General features: G+C 43.0%; 1 protein-coding gene across 6 annotated transcripts in view; it reads right to left on the reverse strand.

The window, feature by feature from the left end:
- The window catches only part of abr (ABR activator of RhoGEF and GTPase), a 300438-nt gene that overhangs the window by 159184 nt on the left and 120706 nt on the right, over positions 1-20548 (reverse strand). For 5 of the 6 annotated variants that reach the window (XM_060912269.1, XM_060912268.1, XM_060912272.1 and 2 more), the window contains exon 2: positions 5239-5414. In XM_060912269.1, the coding sequence (XP_060768252.1) occupies positions 5239-5414 (176 nt within the window). Of the gene's footprint in view, positions 1-5238; positions 5415-7656; positions 7693-20548 lie in introns of those variants that run through there. The other variant, XM_060912271.1, reaches the window with a different exon arrangement.

Consider the following 20548-nt stretch of genomic DNA (forward strand, 5'->3'; position numbering starts at 1 on the left):
GCACTGCAAAAAATAAAAATCTTCGGAAGTTTATTTGTCTATTTTCAAGTCAAAACATCTAGCCACCCTTATTATAAGACACAACTGCCCAACAAGCAAAACCTCATTTAGCTAGAAAGGCTAGTTTTTAGACAGTCCATCTTGAAAATCTTGTATAGACAAAATGTCTTGAAAAAGTCTTATTTGGAGCAGCTTTGAAAATAAAACAAGTTTTTTTTTTTTAAACAATACTAAAAGAAAATCGATACCAGCGTTGGATTTTAGAGGCAGTGGAGATACGCAAGCGGGCACAAAGGACGATAAACCGGGACGAGGGAGCGTACGCGCTGTCGCATACTTGGAGCGCCGTCCTGGGGGAGCGACCTGACAGCAGGAGGCGTGGACTACCTGTCAAATCAGACAGGGCGTTCACGCCTCCGTAACGCAACATCAGCTGATAAGATAAGGCACGTCACCACCTGACATCTGGTGGCAGTTCTGAGGAAGGCGGAAGATTCACGCTGAAACTGTCAACAAGGTAACGATCTTAAAATCCTTGTCTAAGAAACGAACTTAAAAATATCTTAAACAGTCAGACATAACGAACTTCCACTACATAGTTGTCAAATGCGGTTCATCTTGTTTCAAGAAAAAAAAAAAGTATGCTTGTTTTGGGAATAAATGAACTTTACTGAAATCTTTGAATCTTTCATTACAATTCAACTCCACCTTACAGATCCTAAGTTTACTGCGACTGTTTTCTCAGTCAGTCATTCAGAGTGAGCGCCTTCTAGATGCTGTACAGACTCCACACCAGACAAGTGCCTTCAAAAAGGCTATGAGTGAGTGGAGGGTGTTTTAGTGAGGGCTTTTTGGAATGCTGGGAGTTAAGTTCAGTGTTTTTGTTTGTTTGGGGTTTTTTTGTGCCTGATCTTGTAAACCCCTCGTACACATGAATGGTCAGTGCTCCCAAAATGCACTGTTGCTTTGGCGTTGTGTAAGCACTGTAAGGGCCTCTGCATGCTCTTGCGACAAGGCTTTCGCAGATAGCTTTTCGCAGACAGTTGTAATTTATCGTTGAGCGGGGAGTAATAGGCGTGCGCGATGTTATTCACCGCCACAACGCAAGGGGGCGCGAAGTCGCTAGGAGTAGTTGGTGGGTGTGGTTAGTGGAGTGTTTATCCTCCGGTTACTTATAATGACTAGAACTGGAGTCGTATAGATGTCCGTACTTCCTCACTTCCTCGATCAACCGCTCTTCGTGCTGCTCCATCTTCGCTCGTGTTTTTAAAAATGGCGGTCGTGAAAACAAACCAAACCGGGAAAGTAGGGAAGCGGAAGTGCGTGTACAGCGGATGTAGAGTGGACCAATCAGAGCCCTCTTGTCTGCGACGCTGTCTGCGAGGCTTCTGCAGTGGTCACAGTTTCGCAGACGCCATCTGAGACGCTATCTGCGAGGACTGGGTTGTCAGCATAAATTGGCCTCAAGTCAAAATGCGTAGACTTTTTTTTTTTGTGCCTGATCTTGTAAACCCCTCGTACACTGCACTGTTGCTTTGGTGTTGTGTAAGCACTAAGTCAAAATGCATAGACTTGGGGGTGTGTCGTGGCTCAGGTGGCTGAGGCACCATACCATAGATCCAGGGACCCGGGTTCGATTCCGACCCGAGGTCATTTCCCGATCCCTCCCCGTCTCTCTCTCTCCCACTCGTTTCCTGTCTCTACACTGTCCTATCCAATAAAAGGTGAAAAAAAAATTATCTTAAAAAAAAAAAAAATGCGTAGACTTTTTTTTTTGGTGCCTGAGGTCCTGGGGAAGTGGAATCTTAAGAGATGTTTTAATGTTTGAATGTTGAAAAGGGAAAAAAAATAAATAAACTTGTTGCAATGCTACACGTGTCGTCAACTTGATTCAAGATAGTCTCTGGTCTCATATCTAGAGTATTTTACTAATTACAGGTCACAACAGGAGAATCTTTTAAGCTAGCAATGCTTAGTTGTAGAATTTAACAATCCTAATATTAGTATATTTATCTTAAATTCAGTTTTTACTGCTAAGACTTTTTGTCACGAATTTAAGTGAAATACCCTTAAAATGAAATAAATAAAAATGACTTGAATGGCTAAATGTAAGAAGTACGATCTTGTTATAAGAACTATTTTAATTATTTTGGGTTAATCAGATCTCGCATAATAAGTTCCCCAATCTTAGTTTGGAATTATTTCATCTAAAACAGGTTCGATTTTTCATCTTACTTTAAGAAATCTTACCAAGTCAAATTTGACTAGTTCCATTGGCAGATTTTTTTCACCTGATTCAAGCAAATATGCTCTGTTTTAATCTTTTATTCCTTATTTTTGAAAGGCCATTTTTTGCAGTGTGACGTGCATTGATCAAAATGCCATAATGATAAAAGCCCACAGCTCCCTTTTTTGAGTGCCTGCGCCTTTAAAGGGGAACAGAGGGCAATATATAGAGTAAATATAACAATAAAACACATTAATGAACCTTATTCAAGACTTACAAAAGTTTTTTGTTCTAAGGTTGGAAAGTTATAGTGTTTTGAAAGTAGCTCGAGCAAACTATTTCCGCAGTTTGAACAGCCCACCATGATATTAATTTTATCCAATCAGAATGCACGTTCATTTTCTCTGCGCAACACTCATGACGTATGTATGTGCCCAGTTGTGTTGGCTCGGCTCATTGAGGTTGGGACTAGCACGTGTGAAATACTTGTTTCTGCCTCTTGCGACGATTTCGCAAGTCCACGGGTGGCGCCTATCTCATTGCAGCAAATAAATTCTGCTGGACTCGTGAGCAACTCCACGTTACATTTTCCGCACGAGCACCACGCCGTGTCACCTGCACGCAGACGCTCTGCCCCACGCTCGCCATGCCCATGGTCAGCATCAGTCTCATCCTCGCCGTCATCCGACCTTTCTTCTCTTATTTCATCACCGGAGTCGAGAGTACCTCTCCTAGGTTCAAACTGGTACCCTTCTAAGCCATAGCCTGCTTGCGGTGTGTCTTGCGGGATCTCTTCGTATGATTCGACAGAGCTGTCGCTTTCACTTGATGCGCCCGACGCCATGATTACACGCTTATCTCCTCTATTTCGGAGAGTTCCGCTAGTGCAGTGGGTAGCGCTGACGTCACGGTCTTTTAAAAATGGCGACCCTTGTGCGGTTTAGCGTATAAAGTATTATATTTACAATTACCAAGATATTTCGCTGTTTTCTAGGATATAAATTTGATAGAATACTTAAGAATGCGTTACTTTGTCACATCAGCAACCGTATATATATTATATTTTGTACCCCTTTAAATTAAAAAGATCCACTGTTCACCCCGCCCCTCTCTTTCCCCAACCAATCAAGGAGCACTTTCCTCAAATATTCATTCCCAAAGGCAGTTCTCAAGCCGTGAGTGGAGCTACTCAGATGAAGGGGCGGGATTATCCTTGTGACACAGAAAAGGGAGCCAAATCTGAACGGCTTCCTGAAGCGCGGTGTTTTCTGAAATCGGCAGCACAAAAGAAACTGACTGGGCGTCTTATTTCAGAGTTTGTGGGTTGGGAGGCTCCGGATACCCAAATGTATACGCACGAGCACTGAAAAAGTAGTGAGATTTTTATAATACGTCCCCTTTAATAAATAAATGATACCATTAGATGACTGTGATTGTCAACACTTGTGCAGAGTGCATTTATTTCAGGACGATATTTACGCTGGAGTTATAGAACGTCTTGTCCCTGAAATTTCCACTGGGCTCGAACCCACAACCTTCTTGCCGTGAGGCGACAGTGCTAACCACTGCACCACCCATATAACAACATGACATCGTGATTTCCACTGCTGTAACAACAACAACGACGTCATGACTCCCTGTAGGTCCCCAGATCCCACTTTTAGAACCACTGCTGTAGAAAATACGCACTTCTGGTTTAAATCTGAATTCAGACAGAGTGAAAAAGTGTAAAAGGTGAGGCATAAATGTATTACTTTAGAAATGGGGGGGGGGGGGGGGGACCCACTGCCAAGCGTTTCACTATCACTTGTGCACTTCCATAGCGTGACCACTAGATGGTGATAAGTGCGTTTGGAATTTGAAGCACCTGCGAAATCTACACCCGTGAATGATCAGGAAACAAACCCTAATTATACGCTACGAGTTTTACATTTTATGATCGCATACTGTATACACACTCTCTCTCACACCTGCACACGAGTGTGTGATGTTAGACAGTTACAATGAGTCGACTGTGAGGAGAATAGAGGGCCAGTGTGATGCGTGGCGGCTTATTGCTTTTGACATTTTCATCAAACACTCACAGTGGACTGCTTGTACACACACACATTCTTGTACTTCTATCGTTATGGGGACCACTGACATAATACACTCCCTCGCCCGTTCTTCAAACCTCAAGCATCGCAACGAAATGCCAAACCCCACAACCCCGACCTAATTCTACTCTGAATCCTAAAAATTAAAGTCTTGACCTTCAGACTGCCCTGTGAAGAAGTGAGGACCGGCCAAAATGTCCGGTCCTCGATATGCAACAAGTACGATCACAGACACAAAAGCCTGCCAAAACTCCCGAGACAAAAAGAAGCCTAACTATTGGCTGTTTTTCCTGAAGCCCGTGCGACTTTGATATCCTGTCCTCCGGAAAACGTCTCCGAGCTTTGTGCTCCAGCCAAACAAGAACTAAACTCTTAGCTGAAACGACAACGTTATCTTACGATAAACTCCCACGCAGAAAAGCACTGTGTTAAGAGGTCACCGAGTCAGACGTCTGCTGCGTCTGAGTAATAATAATCGGAGACATGGTGTCGGAGCTGAGGAGTAGGTCATGGGGTGATTAGCCCTGTGCTACAATAGTGTGTGTGTGTGTGTGTTTGTGTGATGTCCGTGGTTTCCGTAACCGTCGCTCAAGCGATTCCAGTTCCTCCAGAAACAACCTTGACGTAAAAGGACTAATACTTGATCAGCTGCTGAACCGAGTCCGAGTCATATTAAGGGAAGTCTTTCAGAAAATACGTGATTTATTTTTCTGGCAGAAGCTTCAGAACTGAATCTGTTTAGTGTGTCGGTCTGAATCGAATCGCTCATGTTACAAGCACTTCTCTATGAATCAAATGAGTCGATTCACTGTCTGCCTAAAGACTCATCCAACTTTAATGCAATGCTATGAAGATATTCATAGCACAGTATTACAGATTTTCAAGCAGTTCTCTCTCTCACACACACACACTTACCCCAGGAAGTAGGCCCTCCGGTGGTATAGGGGACACGGCGTCTCCATCAGGCCGGACACACAGCTGCGGGGACATCGTGGGAGACTCGTCGATGAAGGGCATGGTCTCTGAGCCATCATGGGACTTCCTGTCCTCCGCTCCGTCTCCCTCATAACCGTCTGTGTTATAGTTAAAATCTGTAGGTGGGGGAAAGAGGACACGATTGTTAAAACGTGGACAAAAAGTGACGCTGGGACACGTAACAAGCTCTCGTCCACGTGACCATAAAACGAGACCAAGTTTTGTGGCAGAAGGTCACGAATTGATACCCAAAGGCATGTTTTAAAGACGCCTGGCATACTTGTACCAACAGCTGTCCAGACTGGCTTCAAATGTCGTCAGCACTTTTACTAAGGCAAAATGTGAAGACAAATATACTAAAAATACACTCCGACAAAGCAATTCACTGCTGAATTAAAATGGAGGAGGAAAAAAATAAAAAAAAATTCCCCACACATCGCCTAGGAAACCGTCCCTGAAGGGCGGGACCAAGCCTGGCGTCGTCGGGGGCTGGTTACTGTGACGACTAGCGACAAACAAATGGAATGCGGAATCGAATATCAAGATGCCTCGTGTGCTCATTCTTAGACGACACAAAACACAGATGCGCAACTTTCTTCTTGAAGACGATGGGGTGAATAAAACCGGAATTACTTGACTGACCAGAGAAACATTTCATATTACTGTCAGGTCACTCTTATTCGTTTAACGCAATGGAATCTAATGTGGTTTACAGTCGATGAAGCCTTTGGACATTTTCTGCATCCTGAGATGCTTTTCTGATCAGCGTGGCTGTACAGAGTGGTGAGTCGAGTTACTGTAGATAGACTTGAAAACCTGGCCAGTCTTCTCCTCGCTCGTTTTTCTGAACCAAAACTCGAGACACTTTGGACAGCTCGCTCATCGAGCAGTGGAAAAATACTCTTTTTTTCCTTTTTAACAGGAAAGAAGGTGAACGCAGGGCCGTCTTTCCATCTCTCCATCTTACAGCAGAGCTCAGACTGACGAGAAACGAGCCTACTGGTGCCAATAACCCTGGACTTCATGGTTTACTCATTAACATGCGCATAAAATGAAAAAAACAAAAAAAAAAAACATACCATCTACATCTATGTGTACAATATGTAAATACTATGGGGACATTAACGCGTTAAGATTAATTAACTTCAAACAAATTAATTCGTTAAAAATATTAACGCATTTTATTGCAGTTTGCATGCCAAACAACCCGGAACCGTTGTTAGTGCACCGTGTTATGGTGCGACAAATATACTGACGCACGCAGTTCCAGCAATGGAGCTTGAAAGCGCACCAGGTCTGCCGGACGGTAAATTTATATTCAAAAAAACGACCCGATGGAACTGCTGATAAAACCACAGTTTATTGCAAACTGTGCAGAAAGGAGTTTGCTCATCACAGAAGCTCGTCAACTTTACGGTACCATTTAAATGCCAAGCATGTCACCGCGACTACTGAAACAGCTGCAGCTCGAGGTAGCAGTTCTGGTCAGCAGTGCAAACTCGAAGAAATGGCTGGATTCCAGAAGAAAATGAGCAGGGCAACGTCGGAAAATTTAACGAACACGCTGGCCAAGTGGACTGCCCTGGACTGCAGACCGCTATCGGTGGTAGAAGACAAGGGTCGACGAGATATATTGCAGATTGCGGCGTGTGATCCATCGTCTCAAATGCCGTGCAGAAGAACAATTTCCAACAAAATATTGTTTACAGCCATTAAATGAGCTTGAATCTAAAAATCATGTCTGTGTATTATTTGAACTCTTCACGTATTATTTAGTTACATAAAATAAATGGGGGGCAAATACGGTAGTCCGATTCATTGAGATTAATTAATTACAAAGCCTGTAATTAATTAGATTATTTTTTTTAATCTAGTCCCACCCCTAGCAAATACAAAATCATTTAAAAAGTGTATTACGGTCGAACAAGTAAATTTCCTCAGTGCGCTGGGGAAAAAAAAAAAAAGAGGAAGAAGCACATGAAGTGGTGTCGTCGGGCAAACGAAAGCATTTCCATAGTACTGTATTCACACACACACACACACACACACACAGTACAGTGATTAAAGCTAACCGTGGTACAACTCGGGTACATGCAAGCACGCAGACAACACAGAAACCGAACAGTACTTCGGATTTATTCCCATTTCAACGACAAAACAGACCGTTCCTGCGTCAGGACATAAGGACTGAGCACGTTAGACTTCCGAAGTGAAAATACTGAAAACACGTCAAGTGTAATACACACATCTAACTATGCGTTCTTCTTCACTTATTCGCACTCTGTCTCGATATGTCCCATTCGTTTGTCTCTCTCTCTATCTCACACACACACACACACACACACACACACACCTCACCTTGTGGAGAGATTAAAGAGCGCAGGATGCACACAGCCTCGAAAAAGAAAGCCATGCGCTCAGTACTCCGAGAACGAATAACACCTCAGGGATATTAGATATATTCATCTCGCTTTGATGCGCACACACACACGTATGTAAATCCCATTCAAATTGTTCATGGGCAGGTACTGGGTGAGGAAATGTTCTGAAGGTCATGTGACACACGATAACCAGTCAGTTAGACAGGAGTGGAAAGTTGCACCTATTGCAATGGATTAATGCAAACAGACTCGATATGGACCACTAGAAGCAATTTTAGAACAAATCTTGCACCGCTTCTCTAAACATAATGTTTTATGGTAACTCACAGAGGCAGGCAAAGTTTTATGGGTCCGTCTCAGAAACTGGTCTCTCATTTGGGACATTATAGTCAAAAAATACATTTTCTAATTTTACTTTTTTTTTTTTTTTTTGCATTTACCGAACACTCAGTGTTTCTTTTGTCATGTTTAACCCTTTGGTGACTGCCCCAAAATCGCCTGTTTTCAACTACGTTAGATAAAAACATCGTAACTCACCATTGACTTATCCAAATCATATAAGTAACCCATCATTTTAAAGCTAAATGATTGAACATAATCAAGTTATTCTCAAAGGTGTAATATATATTATAACGCCCTAGGAGGAGTAGTGGATCCAAACAACGTGTCGGAATAAGGCAGAATAAGTAAACTGAAGAACAATAGTGTGCTTGCCTAATAAAACTGTCAAAACTAACCTTTGCAGTGATAACGTCCGAACAGATCACCCGCATAACAGAAAGACCGCAAATGAAAGCACGATCAACTTCTAACTGTTGGAGTGGAAAATTCCATTCTACACATGCAAATTGTTGTGTGTCCTTCCGCGCACACAAATAACACGCTACGGTAAAAAATAGACCACAACTCATTTTATAGCTCAGAAATTCATACAAGACCAGCTACCATCGTAACATATTCTGTAAGAAACATACTAGTGCATCTCAAAAAATTAGAAAACCATGAAAAAGTTCCTTTTTTTTCATAATTTAATTCAAAAACGTAAACTTTCATATATTCTATATTCATTACATGTAAAGTGAAATATTTAAAGCCTTTTTTGTTTTAATTTTGATGATTATGGCTTATAGCTCATGAAAATCAGAAATCCAGTATCTCAAATTATTAGAATATTCCCTAAGATCAATCAAAAAAAGGATTTACAATACAGAAATGTCCAACTTCTGAAAAGTATATTCATTCATTTATACACTCAACACTTGGTTGGGGCTCCTTTACCATGAATTACCGTATCAATGCGGTGTGGCATGGAGGTGATCAGTCTGTGGCACTGCTGAGGTGTTATTGAAGCCCAGGTTGCTTTATAGTGGCCTTCAGCGTATCTGTATTTTTGGGTCGGGTGTTTCTCATCTTCCTCTTGACAATACCCCATAGATTCTCTATGGGGTTCAGGTCAGGCAAGTTGGCTGGCCAAACAAACACAGTAATATCATGGTCAGCAAACCATTTGGTAGTAGTTTTGGCACTGTGGGTCGGTAGCCTGGGCCCGCCCATCCTAAGCGTGACGCAACACGAGGGCCTGTTGCGAGCTTAGTCTGGCAAGGCAAGCTATCTACAGCTCTTCCAAGCTCCCGAAAAATCGGGAGCCAATCAACTTTGAGCATCTCCAACGGCCCTGGGTAGAGGCGTGTTCAAGGCACTGACGTAGTAGAACTGCGACCGGAAGCCATAGATTGTTTACAGAATCTATGCCGGAAGCGCTTCATTCATGCTTCCGCATCTATTACGCATAGATGCTGTATTGAAAGCATTCAACGGGAAGTTCTCATTGAAAATGGAGCAAAGAGCAGCCCTGGAGGTATTTATTGAAAGGAAGGACGTTTTCGCCTTGCTCCCGACCGGCTTCGGTAAGAGTTTAATCTACCAGTTAGCCCCGTCGCGTCGCATACGTCAGAGGAAAGAGTGATGTGATTGGTTTAAGCTTCGTCACAGCCTTTTCTGGCTTCGACCAGTAGCAAACTGAGGCATTTCAGGGAGGCGGGTCAACCACGGGCTCTGGGAAACGGTTGGGCTTAATATCTTGGCCAGACCAATAGCTCGTAGAGCTTTGTCGCGTTAGCCAGACTAGTGGGTCGGTGCTAAGTCCTGCTGGAAAAGGAAATCAGCATCTCCAAAAAGCTCGTCAGCAGGTGGAAGCATGAAGTGCTCTAAAATCTCCTGGTAGATGGCTGTGTTGACTTTGGACTTGATAAAATACAGTGGACCAACACCAGCAGATGACATGGCATCCCAAATCATCACAGACTGTGGAAACTTCACACTGGGCTTCAAACACCTTGGATTCTGTGCCTCTCCACTCTTCCTCCAGACTCTAGAACCGTGATTTCCAAATTAAATGCAAAATGTACTTTCCTCTGAAAAGAGGACTTTGGACCACTGAGCAACAGTCCATTTCTTTCTCTCCTTAGCCCAGATAAGACACTTCTGACATTGTCTCTGGCTCAGGAGTAGCTTGATATTAGGAATGCGAAAGTTGTATCCCCTTTCTTGAAGATGTCTGTTCGTGATGGGTCTTGATACACTGACACCAGCCTCAGTCCACTCCTTGTGAAGCTCTCCCAAGTTCTTGAATCAACTTTTCTTGACAATCCTCTCAAGACTGCGGCCATCCCTGTTGCTTGTGCACCTTTTCCAGCCACCCTTTCCAGCAATGACCTTTTGTGGCTTACCCTCCTTGTGGAGGGCATCAATGATCATCTTCTGGACAACAGTCAAGTCAGCAGTCTTCCCCATGATTGTGGTTGTGTGTACTGAACTAGACCGAGAGATGCACTGTGTTCATACTGTTTTACTCAAACTCGAAATGAAATATTCTAATATTTTGAGATTTTTTTTTAATGTTTTTGTACTGTATGCCATACTGATTAAAATTCAAATAGAAAAATGCTTGAAACATTTCAGTTTATGTGTAATGAGTCTACAATATATAACATTTTCACTTTCTTAAATAACTGATGGAAAATATTGAACTTTTTCACAATATTCTAATTTTTTGAGATGCACTAGTATTCTATACCTAACTTTCAGCTTTCGTTTTAAAAAACAAAATCGCAGATTTATAACTAAATGTTTATATGGTGTAGTGATTTTAAGTTACTACTTTTGGTGAGGTAGTGACTTCGCCCCTGAGGCTTTCCATTTAGATCAAAACACACGATCGTATTGGTTTTGGGTCTGCGGAAAATGGAGTTACGATGGTGATCAAATGTTTTGCATGATGTTTTATGACGGTTATGATGATTCTGTGAGCGCACCAATCCTTAGGTGGATAAAGTTACAACTTAAAATACAATTAGTGATAACTGTAGACTTTTCAGTGGACTACAACCTTTTTAAGGGAATGCCATGTCGTCAACCATTTATCATGTCCCAGATCAAGCCGCCATTTTTCCACAAATTTGCAGAATTTTTGCCAAATTCTGAATAGAGTATTCACATCAAAGATTTAGTTTTATCTGTATTATTTCTTTCATCATTTTATTTCAAATTAAAACCAACATCACCATTCAAAACCGTATAGTTTATTGACTGAGTATATTTAGTGGGGTACCCAGTTTCTGAGACAGACCCATACACACACACACGTCCATCGAGTCATTCTGCTGACTCATCCTTCCTCTGTACATTAGCCAACGGTCAATAAAGCAGCAAGGGCATGATCACACACACAGAGGGATGCAAGAATATCACAACACTTGTATAAAAGGTACAAGGTAATCATTTGAACTAAATATTCTGCACCAAATTATTGACTGCACCCATGTAGATTATTAACTCAATGGTACTGAAAGTTCCAAAATATCTTCCCTTCTTGTTACTGATCATGACGGACGACAGCTGGTAGCTTATCCGTGTCAACATTAAAGGGTTTGATTGACAGCATTCGTTGGACTGACCGACACACAGCACAGTACAGTGGGAAAGTCCAAGGAGCTCAGTGCAGATCTCAGAAAGAGGATCATACTCAACTCAGGGACGTCTTTTGGAGCCAGTTCTAAATAACTGCAGATTCCAAGATCATCAGTTCAAATGACTGTACGCAAGTCCAATTACTTTTATTGGGAGGTGGAGCCACTTTGCTGGATGAAGACCCAAACAGTCGCCCTCAACTGAGAGGAAATTGGTTCGGATGGTTTGGAACAACCAAGGAACCGTCAAGGCCATGAACTGAACCTGCCATGAACTGGAAGTGGCTGGAACACCGTCTACAGTCGAGCACGTTCTATACTGCCATGGACTGAGAGGCTGTTGACCAAGAAAGAAGCCTCTGCTCCAAGATCCACATCTTCAAGCTCAAATAAAAGCTTGTAGCTGACCACATGGAGAAAGAAAAAGCCTTCTGGAGGAAAGTTTTATGGTCAGATGACACAAAGATCAAGTTGTTGGGCCACAATGACTCGAGGTCCAGAGGAACACTACCAACTGTTAAGCATGGTGGTGGTAGCATCATGCTCTGGGGCTGGTTTGCTCCATTATTCAAGTGGATGGAATAACGAAGGAGCAGGACTACCACTGAATTCTTCAGCATAACCTCAAACCATCAGGAACTTGGACACAACTGGACATTCCAACAAGACAAAGATCCCAAATACACATCCAAGCTGGGTTTGGAATAGATAAAGCAGGAGAACATTGAGCTGAAAACGAGTAGAAATATGTGGACGGTGTTTAAAAGTCTAGTCTGTGCCAGGAAGCAAACAAATGTAACCGAACTCAACCAGTTCTGCCAAGAAGATTGGTCAAATATCCAACCAGAAGCTTGTTGATTACTACCAAAAGCGTCTGGTCAAGGTGGAACATGCACTTGGGACACTGTGCACCAAATTCTTGGGGTTTTTAATTAAAGACGCATGCTGTGCAATCAATTTGCCACAGGAAAAGAACGAATCAAAGAAATTCTGATCACAAGCGTACGGTTCTTTGGTGTCTTTTGCATGATCGGATCGGTAACGGTGAGCAATTTGTAGACTGATGAACTTTTTTTTCGAAATAAAAAAAAGTTTTATGCTAAAGAAAAGAAAAGTAAAGAAAGTTAGAAATGACATAAGGCCAAACAAAATAATATATATGTGTTTCCTGTTTCCTGGGTTTTCAAAATAGGGTAGGTAGGTCGGGAAAAAAAAATGTTTATCCCAAAAGTTTACGACAAATTTTCTAGGGTAGATAGGAAAAAGTGAAGTTCCCTTTGAAAACTTTTTTTGCAAAATACTCGTTAAACGTTTGCAACTGATCCCAGAATGTCAGAACTGTGTGATTTGTTGTAGGAAACAATGTTGTAGTTACTCTTCTTCATTTAGAAATATTTTTAATTGTTGTGAATATCTTTGCTGGTGGTGTAGTGGTTAGCGCTGTCGCCTCACAGCAAGAAGGTCCTGGGTTCGAGCCCCGGGGCCGGCGAGGGCCTTTCTGTGCGGAGTTTGCATGTTCTCCCCGTGTCCGCGTGGGTTTCCTCCGGGTGCTCCGGTTTCCCCCACAGTCCAAAGACATGCAGGTTAGGTTAACTGGTGACTCTAAATTGACCGTAGGTGTGAGTGTGAATGGTTGTCTGTGTCTATGTGTCAGCCCTGTGATGACCTGGCGACTTGTCCAGGGTGTACCCCGCCTTTCGCCCGTAGTCAGCTGGGATAGGCTCCAGCTTGCCTGCGACCCTGTAGAAGGATAAAGTGGCTAGAGATAATGAGATGAGATCTTTCGCATTGCAATAGGCTGATTTGACAAGCAAACATTTCTGTCCACTGTGTCGCTTTTTGTTCCGAGGCGAATCTCCATTTTATAGGCACCCGGAAGAATCGATGAAATATACTGCGCATGTGCAAGCAGTCATTTACATCCGACTCTTCGAGGCATGAACACAAGGGTGGCCAGTTTTTCTACTTAAAAATCTAAGATAATCATCATTGTAACACTAGCAAGAATACGCAGCATTGTTCAGCTATGTATTCGATTGCATCTAACGGTGACCCCTGTCTAGAAATGCCTATGAAATTTGGCTTTGCTGCGACCTTCGGTGTCCGAGTTATAAACGTTTAAAGGTGGGCTGGAGCCATGGATCAAATCAAAACTTAAGTCGCTGAGCAGCGCTTGCACGGTGGCGAATGACTGGCCGAGGCAGCGTCCTACCAGGCCGTGCCCGTGCTGGTTTGAAAGGGCTGGGGTAGAGGGAGGTGCGTGTTGGGTGTCAATTTACTCCTGATGGGTCTCGTGTCTTTCGGCAAATACCGAGTGGTTTATATGACACGCCCTAGCGGTTCTCGTTTGACTCGCCAGGTGGCTGCCAAGCAGGTAGGGTCGGGTGCGAGAAATAGTTTATTTATCGTGGTCATAAACAGTTGAAGGGTCACAGTGTTTTTACAGGGTCGGTCGGGTAACCGGAAACACATTTTGTTTGGCCTAACCAGCCCACGTTTCATACCAAAACAAGGACACCGGTAGTCGTAGACGCTGGTGATTTGATTTTGTTTTTTTAAACCAAAAGTTTTAAGCAGAACCGAAGACTTTCTCTCAGATTCCTTTTTTTCCTATAATTTTATTACTGAACTAAAAACTTCTCATTTCTGACGCTTCTTCACGATCCTTGCTCAATCAAGAGTGCAGAGAAAGTGCGACTTTTCGCACGTGATGAATCAGACTTGCATAACATTGCATAACCCAAAGGATTATGGGTCGTGTGCTGACGATGGCTCCGCTGTGTCTTTAAGCGACCACATGGTACTCCTGTCAACTCCCATCCCTCAAACGCTTCACGAGGCCATGCCTGCCGAGTGTCACTCGGCCACTTGTTGCCATGGCGAGATGCAGAGCTGTCATGACAACTTGGAAGGCTGTTACGCAATCGGATGCTGCGTGACAATTTGAGTGGTCAGAGTTGCCGTTTATAAAATCAACTAAAACACTGGTTCAAACATCATGTGCACATCAAGCCTGTGGTTTAAGAGGTCCGGTTCAAACACGAGCGCATTATTTGAGTCTCAAGTGGAAATAATTAACCAGCAATTAATTTAATTTAATCGAACCGACTTGAGCCTCTTCTTGTCTCTTTATTAGCCAGCAATCTATCGATAACTACAACCCCGATTCCAAAAAAGTTGGGACAAAGGACAAATTGTAAATAAAAACGGAATGCAATAATTTACAAATCTCAAAAACTGATATTGTATTCACAATAGAACATAGACAACATATCAAATGTCGAAAGTGAGACATTTTGAAATTTCATGCCAAATATTGGCTCATTTGAAATTTCATGACGGCAACACATCTCAAAAAAAAGTTGGGACAGGGGCAATAAGAGGCTGGAAAAGTTAAAGGTATAAAAAAGGAACAGCTGGAGGACCAAATTGCAACTCATTAGGTCAATTGGCAATAGGTCATTAACATGACTGGGTATAAAAAGAGCATCTTGGAGTGGCAGCAGCTCTCAGAAGTAAAGATGGGAAGAGGATCACCAATCCCCCTAATTCTGCGCCGACAAATAGTGGAGCAATATCAGAAAGGAGTTCGACAGTGTAAAATTGCAAAGAGTTTGAACATATCATCATCTACAGTGCATAATATCATCAAAAGATTCAGAGAATCTGGAAGAATCTCTGTGCGTAAGGGTCAAGGCCGGAAAACCATACTGGGTGCCCGTGATCTTCGGGTCCTTAGACGGCACTGCATCACATACAGGCATGCTTCTGTATTGGAAATCACAAAATGGGCTCAGGAATATTTCCAGAGAACATTATCTGTGAACACAATTCACCGTGCCATCCGCCGTTGCCAGCTAAAACTCTATAGTTCAAAGAAGAAGCCGTATCTAAACATGATCCAGAAGCGCAGACGTCTTCTCTGGGCCAAGGCTCATTTAAAATGGACTGCGGCAAAGTGGAAAACTGTTCTGTGGTCAGACGAATCAAAATGTGAAGTTCTTTATGGAAATCAGGGACGCCGTGTCATTCGGACTAAAGAGGAGAAGGACGACCCAAGTTGTCATCAGCGCTCAGTTCAGAAGCCTGCATCTCTGATGGTATGGGGTTGCATTAGTGCGTGTGGCATGGGCAGCTTACACATCTGGAAAGACACCATCAATGCTGAAAGGTATATCCAGGTTCTAGAGCAACATATGCTCCCATCCAGACGACGTCTCTTTCAGGGAAGACCTTGCATTTTCCAACATGACAATGCCAAACCACATACTGCATCAATTACAGCATCATGGCTGCGTAGAAGAAGGGTCCGGGTACTGAACTGGCCAGCCTGCAGTCCAGATCTTTCACCCATAGAAAACATTTGGCGCATCATAAAACGGAAGATACGACAAATAAGACCCAAGACAGTTGAGCAACTAGAATCCTACATTAGACAAGAATGGGTTAACATTCCTATCCCTAAACTTGAGCAACTTGTCTCCTCAGTCCCCAGACGTTTACAGACTGTTGTAAAGAGAAAAGGGGATGTCTCACAGTGGGAAACATGGCCTTGTCCCAACTTTTTTGAGATGTGTTGTTGTCATGAAATTTAAAAATCACCTAATTTTTTTCTTTAAAATGATACATTTTCTCAGTTTAAGCATTTGATATGTCATCTATGTTCTATTCTGAATAAAATATGGAATTTTGAAATTTCCACATCATTGCATTCTGTTTTTATTTACAATTTGTACTTTGTCCCACCTTTTTTGGAATCGGGGTTGTATAAAAGATAAAACGTGGACCATGCAGACATGTTTTCACCGCGTCTCTATGCAGTCAGCCACTCGGCACAATTAATGATGTCATCTGCCAGAGCCTTTGTGTGCCTGGGGAGCCTTGGAAAAGTAAATTCGGCCCTTTCTGGCAGCCCTTCTACCAACATACACACAAACACATCAAGCTAATTTCATCAGCTGAAGATATTGAGAGAGCCATTAAACTGAGGAAATGTAATTGGAGGCGTTAATTGCTGAAATGCTGGGAGACTGGAAGAGGGTGGAGTCAAACGCTTTTTTTTTTTTTTAGAGAAAGGGCAGTTCGGGTAAAGGAAGCGGTTTGACAACAGATGACAATTTGCTCCTGGATTCTTTGCAGAGAGCGTGCTCCAGGGCTTTGACGACCAAGCAGGCTGTATATAAAAAACTCCCAGCGTTGAATTTGTTAACCCTTCGTACCCATGCATGGATGGAGCCAAGAACCGTCCAGACCACTGATTAACCGAACAGCTCGACAGACATCCTGATTCACGTCGGGTCTGATGGAGTTCGGTTTAAAAGTGACGTCATTACGATTGGGTGAATTGGTGTGTTTAACGAAGTCATGATGTTCGAGTGAAGCAGTGATGTTTAGAGGAAAAAAAAGCATGGCGTGTGTATAGGAAACGTACACTCACTGGCCAATTTAATATGAACTTCTGGTTGATTCTAGGATTCCTGTTCTTGGCTGGCAGGAGTGGAAGCCAATGTGGTCTTCTGCTGTTGCATGCGGAGATGCTTTTCTGCTCAGCACGGTTGGAAAGAGTTGCTCCGAGTTAATATATCCTCTGACCTCTCATCAACAAGGCGTTTGTTTCCACCCACAGAACTGTCGCTCACTCACTCACTGTTTTTTGCACCATTCTGTGTAAACTCTACTTGTGTGTGAAAATCCCAGGAGATCAGCGGTTTCTGAAATCCTTAAACCAGTCCATCTGGCTCAAACCAACACCCATGCCACAGTGAAAGAAAGAAAGTCACACTTTGGGATCACAAGTTTTCCCGTTCTGATGTTTGACGTGAACGTTAATTATCCGAAGCTCTTGATTTGATTTGCGTCTGCACGATTCGACGCTTTGTGCTGCTGTCAAGGGATCGGCTGATTAGAGACGGTGGCCGGTGAGTATAGACCCCTTTCACATGACGTCACCGCGCCGCGAGATTTTGTTAGGCGCCATATTGGAAGACCAAGTACATGCACTCACAATATAAAACAAAGTACGAGCGAGAGTAAAGTGACACGATGGCTGATAATTCGGGTTATGTGAGTACATTACCAGTTGCAGAAAGGGCACGGTATGTGGAGAAACTGGCTGTGATTGATGGGTTTGACCCATATGATAAGACTCAGAAAAAATTATGTGAATCCAAGCACACAGTTTAACGCAAAAGTTCGTTTATATCCCGACCTTGTCAGCTGTCAGATTTATGTTAATGGACCCGGTAAGCTGGTAAATAATTTTTTTTTTCTTTACCAAATTCTAACAGAAAACGAGAGCGCCCGAAAGGGAAAACCGAGCCAAGCCGCCTCACGGCTGTAATGCAAATTGCTTTCCTCCTCGGTATACAAGTGCGCTTCCATGGCAGGGAAAAAGAAACTACATTTTGCCGCCTATGTAGTCCCCTATTTAAATAAATAGGAGTCATTCAGGATTCAGCCATGTTTTTGCGCCGTGCTTTTACTCGACCAAAGTTATACAGTATTATGAGCTTTAAATTGCATAAATAAAACCATTTGGTGAAACTTTGAAGAAGAGATTGTACTGGTTTAGTACTAGTTTTTACCTAACGTTTCCATGTCGACTCCAATTAATACACTAGTAGAATCGATGACTAGTTTAGTAGGCCAAAACTTTTTTCAATTTTTGACTGTACCAGCCGGAAAAAACCTGCGACAGTCAAATGGAAAAAAGCAAGCTGGTCATGTTGTACTGGACTAATCTATGACTGATGAGTATAGTAAGTGATACTAGTACTGATACAATAAAACAGACGACTGTAATCTGGTAGGCAGCACGATTTATATTATTTCTCCGTGTCAGATACATAAGGAGGACCGGACACCAATTCTGCCATCTGTTTGCTACCCAGACATTGTAAACTATTTGTTGTTTACACCCAGTGCCTACACTGCTGATGACTTGAAGGCCTACAGGCTTACAATTATGTTGTTAGTGGCTTGGTTCGTGATATTACAGCTGTTAAGAATAACGTACACATAGTTATGGCCAAGGTAATCTTGTTGATATTTATCTTTTAATAATATATCTTTTCAGTTGAAAAATTGATACTTTTTGTTACTATTAAGGTATCCATAATTTAGGTTAATTTATCCAAATTATACATACGTATTTATGATATATGCCTACACAACAACTATGCTTTATTTATATAATAGGAGGGAGAGCAAGCCCCAAACCATCCTAAATTATTATTATTATTAAATTGTAGAAGTCTGGGAGGCTTGCTCCTCATACAGTTATCAACTTGAGGCCAATTTAGCATGTTTTAAATCTGAATTTCTTGCGTTTGCTTACCTCAAAGTGTCCGCAGATCATGCACAGACTTATCCATTATATCCACAGTTTTTTGCCAAGTCTCACACAGGTTTCTTTCAAGTCTACTGTTGGGCCAATAAATCATAAATAAAACAGCTCAGATTTGTTTAAGTCGTTTGCCACTCCACTTTATTCTCGTGGGTTCACATACCGCTGCCGTTATCACGAGTTTGTTGGGTGGGGTTTACATTAGACCGTATCAGCGGATCAGCAGATTAACGTTTTTAAAACGATTAGCGTGCACACAGCAACACCAATACACGATTCGCGTGCACACAGCAACGCCAATACACGGATACGCTCGGCTCCGCAGGCATCCTGCGCTCCAAATCACTCCGCCCTGAACAGCGAGTGCCCTCTGGAGGGTGCGCACTCCGGCCTTGTGCAGCTCACAGAGCGCGCGAGTGAAGCACACGAGCAGTGATTCGGGACTGAGCCGCTGTGTGTGTGATCCCAGCGCACGTCACTTACCACTTGCAAGTGGAAGGATGGCAAGCCTAAAGACAATCATAACTACACAATGGGCAGTATTTGCATCAGTATTTGCAGTATTTTCATACTTTTATACTCTTTAATGAAAGGTGATACAAGGCGGAAGTCCGCGCCGTTTTTCAGCAGTCGCGTCACATGACCAACGCCAGCGAATCAGGAAGGTGGATGTCACAGTGACGTTGTCCAATGACGACGCCAGCTAGAGCTCAGCACAGCGTATCTGCGTATCTCAATGTTTACACAGCACCGGACCAGATACGATCTAGATTGAATACGTGGACCCTGGTGGATTCCTGTTTCCCGGCGTTTCCAGGCAGTTTAATGTAAACGGACAGTGCATCCGCGAAGAAAACGAGACAGATACGGTCTAATGTAAACTTGGCCTTGGTCTTCCAAAATGGCGCAGGGTCTGTTTACTTCCGGTTTCGGGTGACGTCAGTGAAAGGGGTCTATATATGCTGGACTCTATACGGATCATCAGGGTTCTGCCGTGGTCTGAAAACTTCACCTCCAAGACAGGAGCTGTGAACTGGGAGCTCGATTTGAGCAGCAGCAGGTGAGAGAGAGTGAGTGAGTGAGTGTGTGCGAGATGCCTGCAAAAGTGTGATATCCTTCCTCAGCAATTTTCTATGAAAAGACATGTTCTAGAAATACCCTGCTTAAATCTCTCCCTCATGCCTGCTCTTTTTCTATCCGTCCCTCACCGCTGCTTGAAATAAACCAGGCATGAAGCTTTGATCAAATGTTATTCCTCTTTGCCCTTCTGAAGTGGAGGCTCCTTGAATTATCCATGGAGGTATGGGAGGTGGGGGTGGGGTCTGTCTGGGTGAGTGTGTGTCTGAATGTACAAGCACGCGAGGTGGGTCTCGTCTGTTCTTGAGCCGCGCCGGGTCAACAAAGGTCTCTGAGAGCTCCAGGGAAGAAGGGGGCAGGAAGGAAGGGAGGGAGACTGAATGATGGGCATTAATAAGAAGAAAGCCCGTCTAAAAGAAAGACGAGAGGCATGGATGGAGAGAGAGAGGTTTAAGTGGGCGTCGGGCTGTTGACAAACT

This window comes from Neoarius graeffei, chromosome 28 (assembly GCF_027579695.1).
Source record: "Neoarius graeffei isolate fNeoGra1 chromosome 28, fNeoGra1.pri, whole genome shotgun sequence".
Classification (NCBI taxonomy): Eukaryota; Metazoa; Chordata; class Actinopteri; order Siluriformes; family Ariidae; genus Neoarius; species Neoarius graeffei.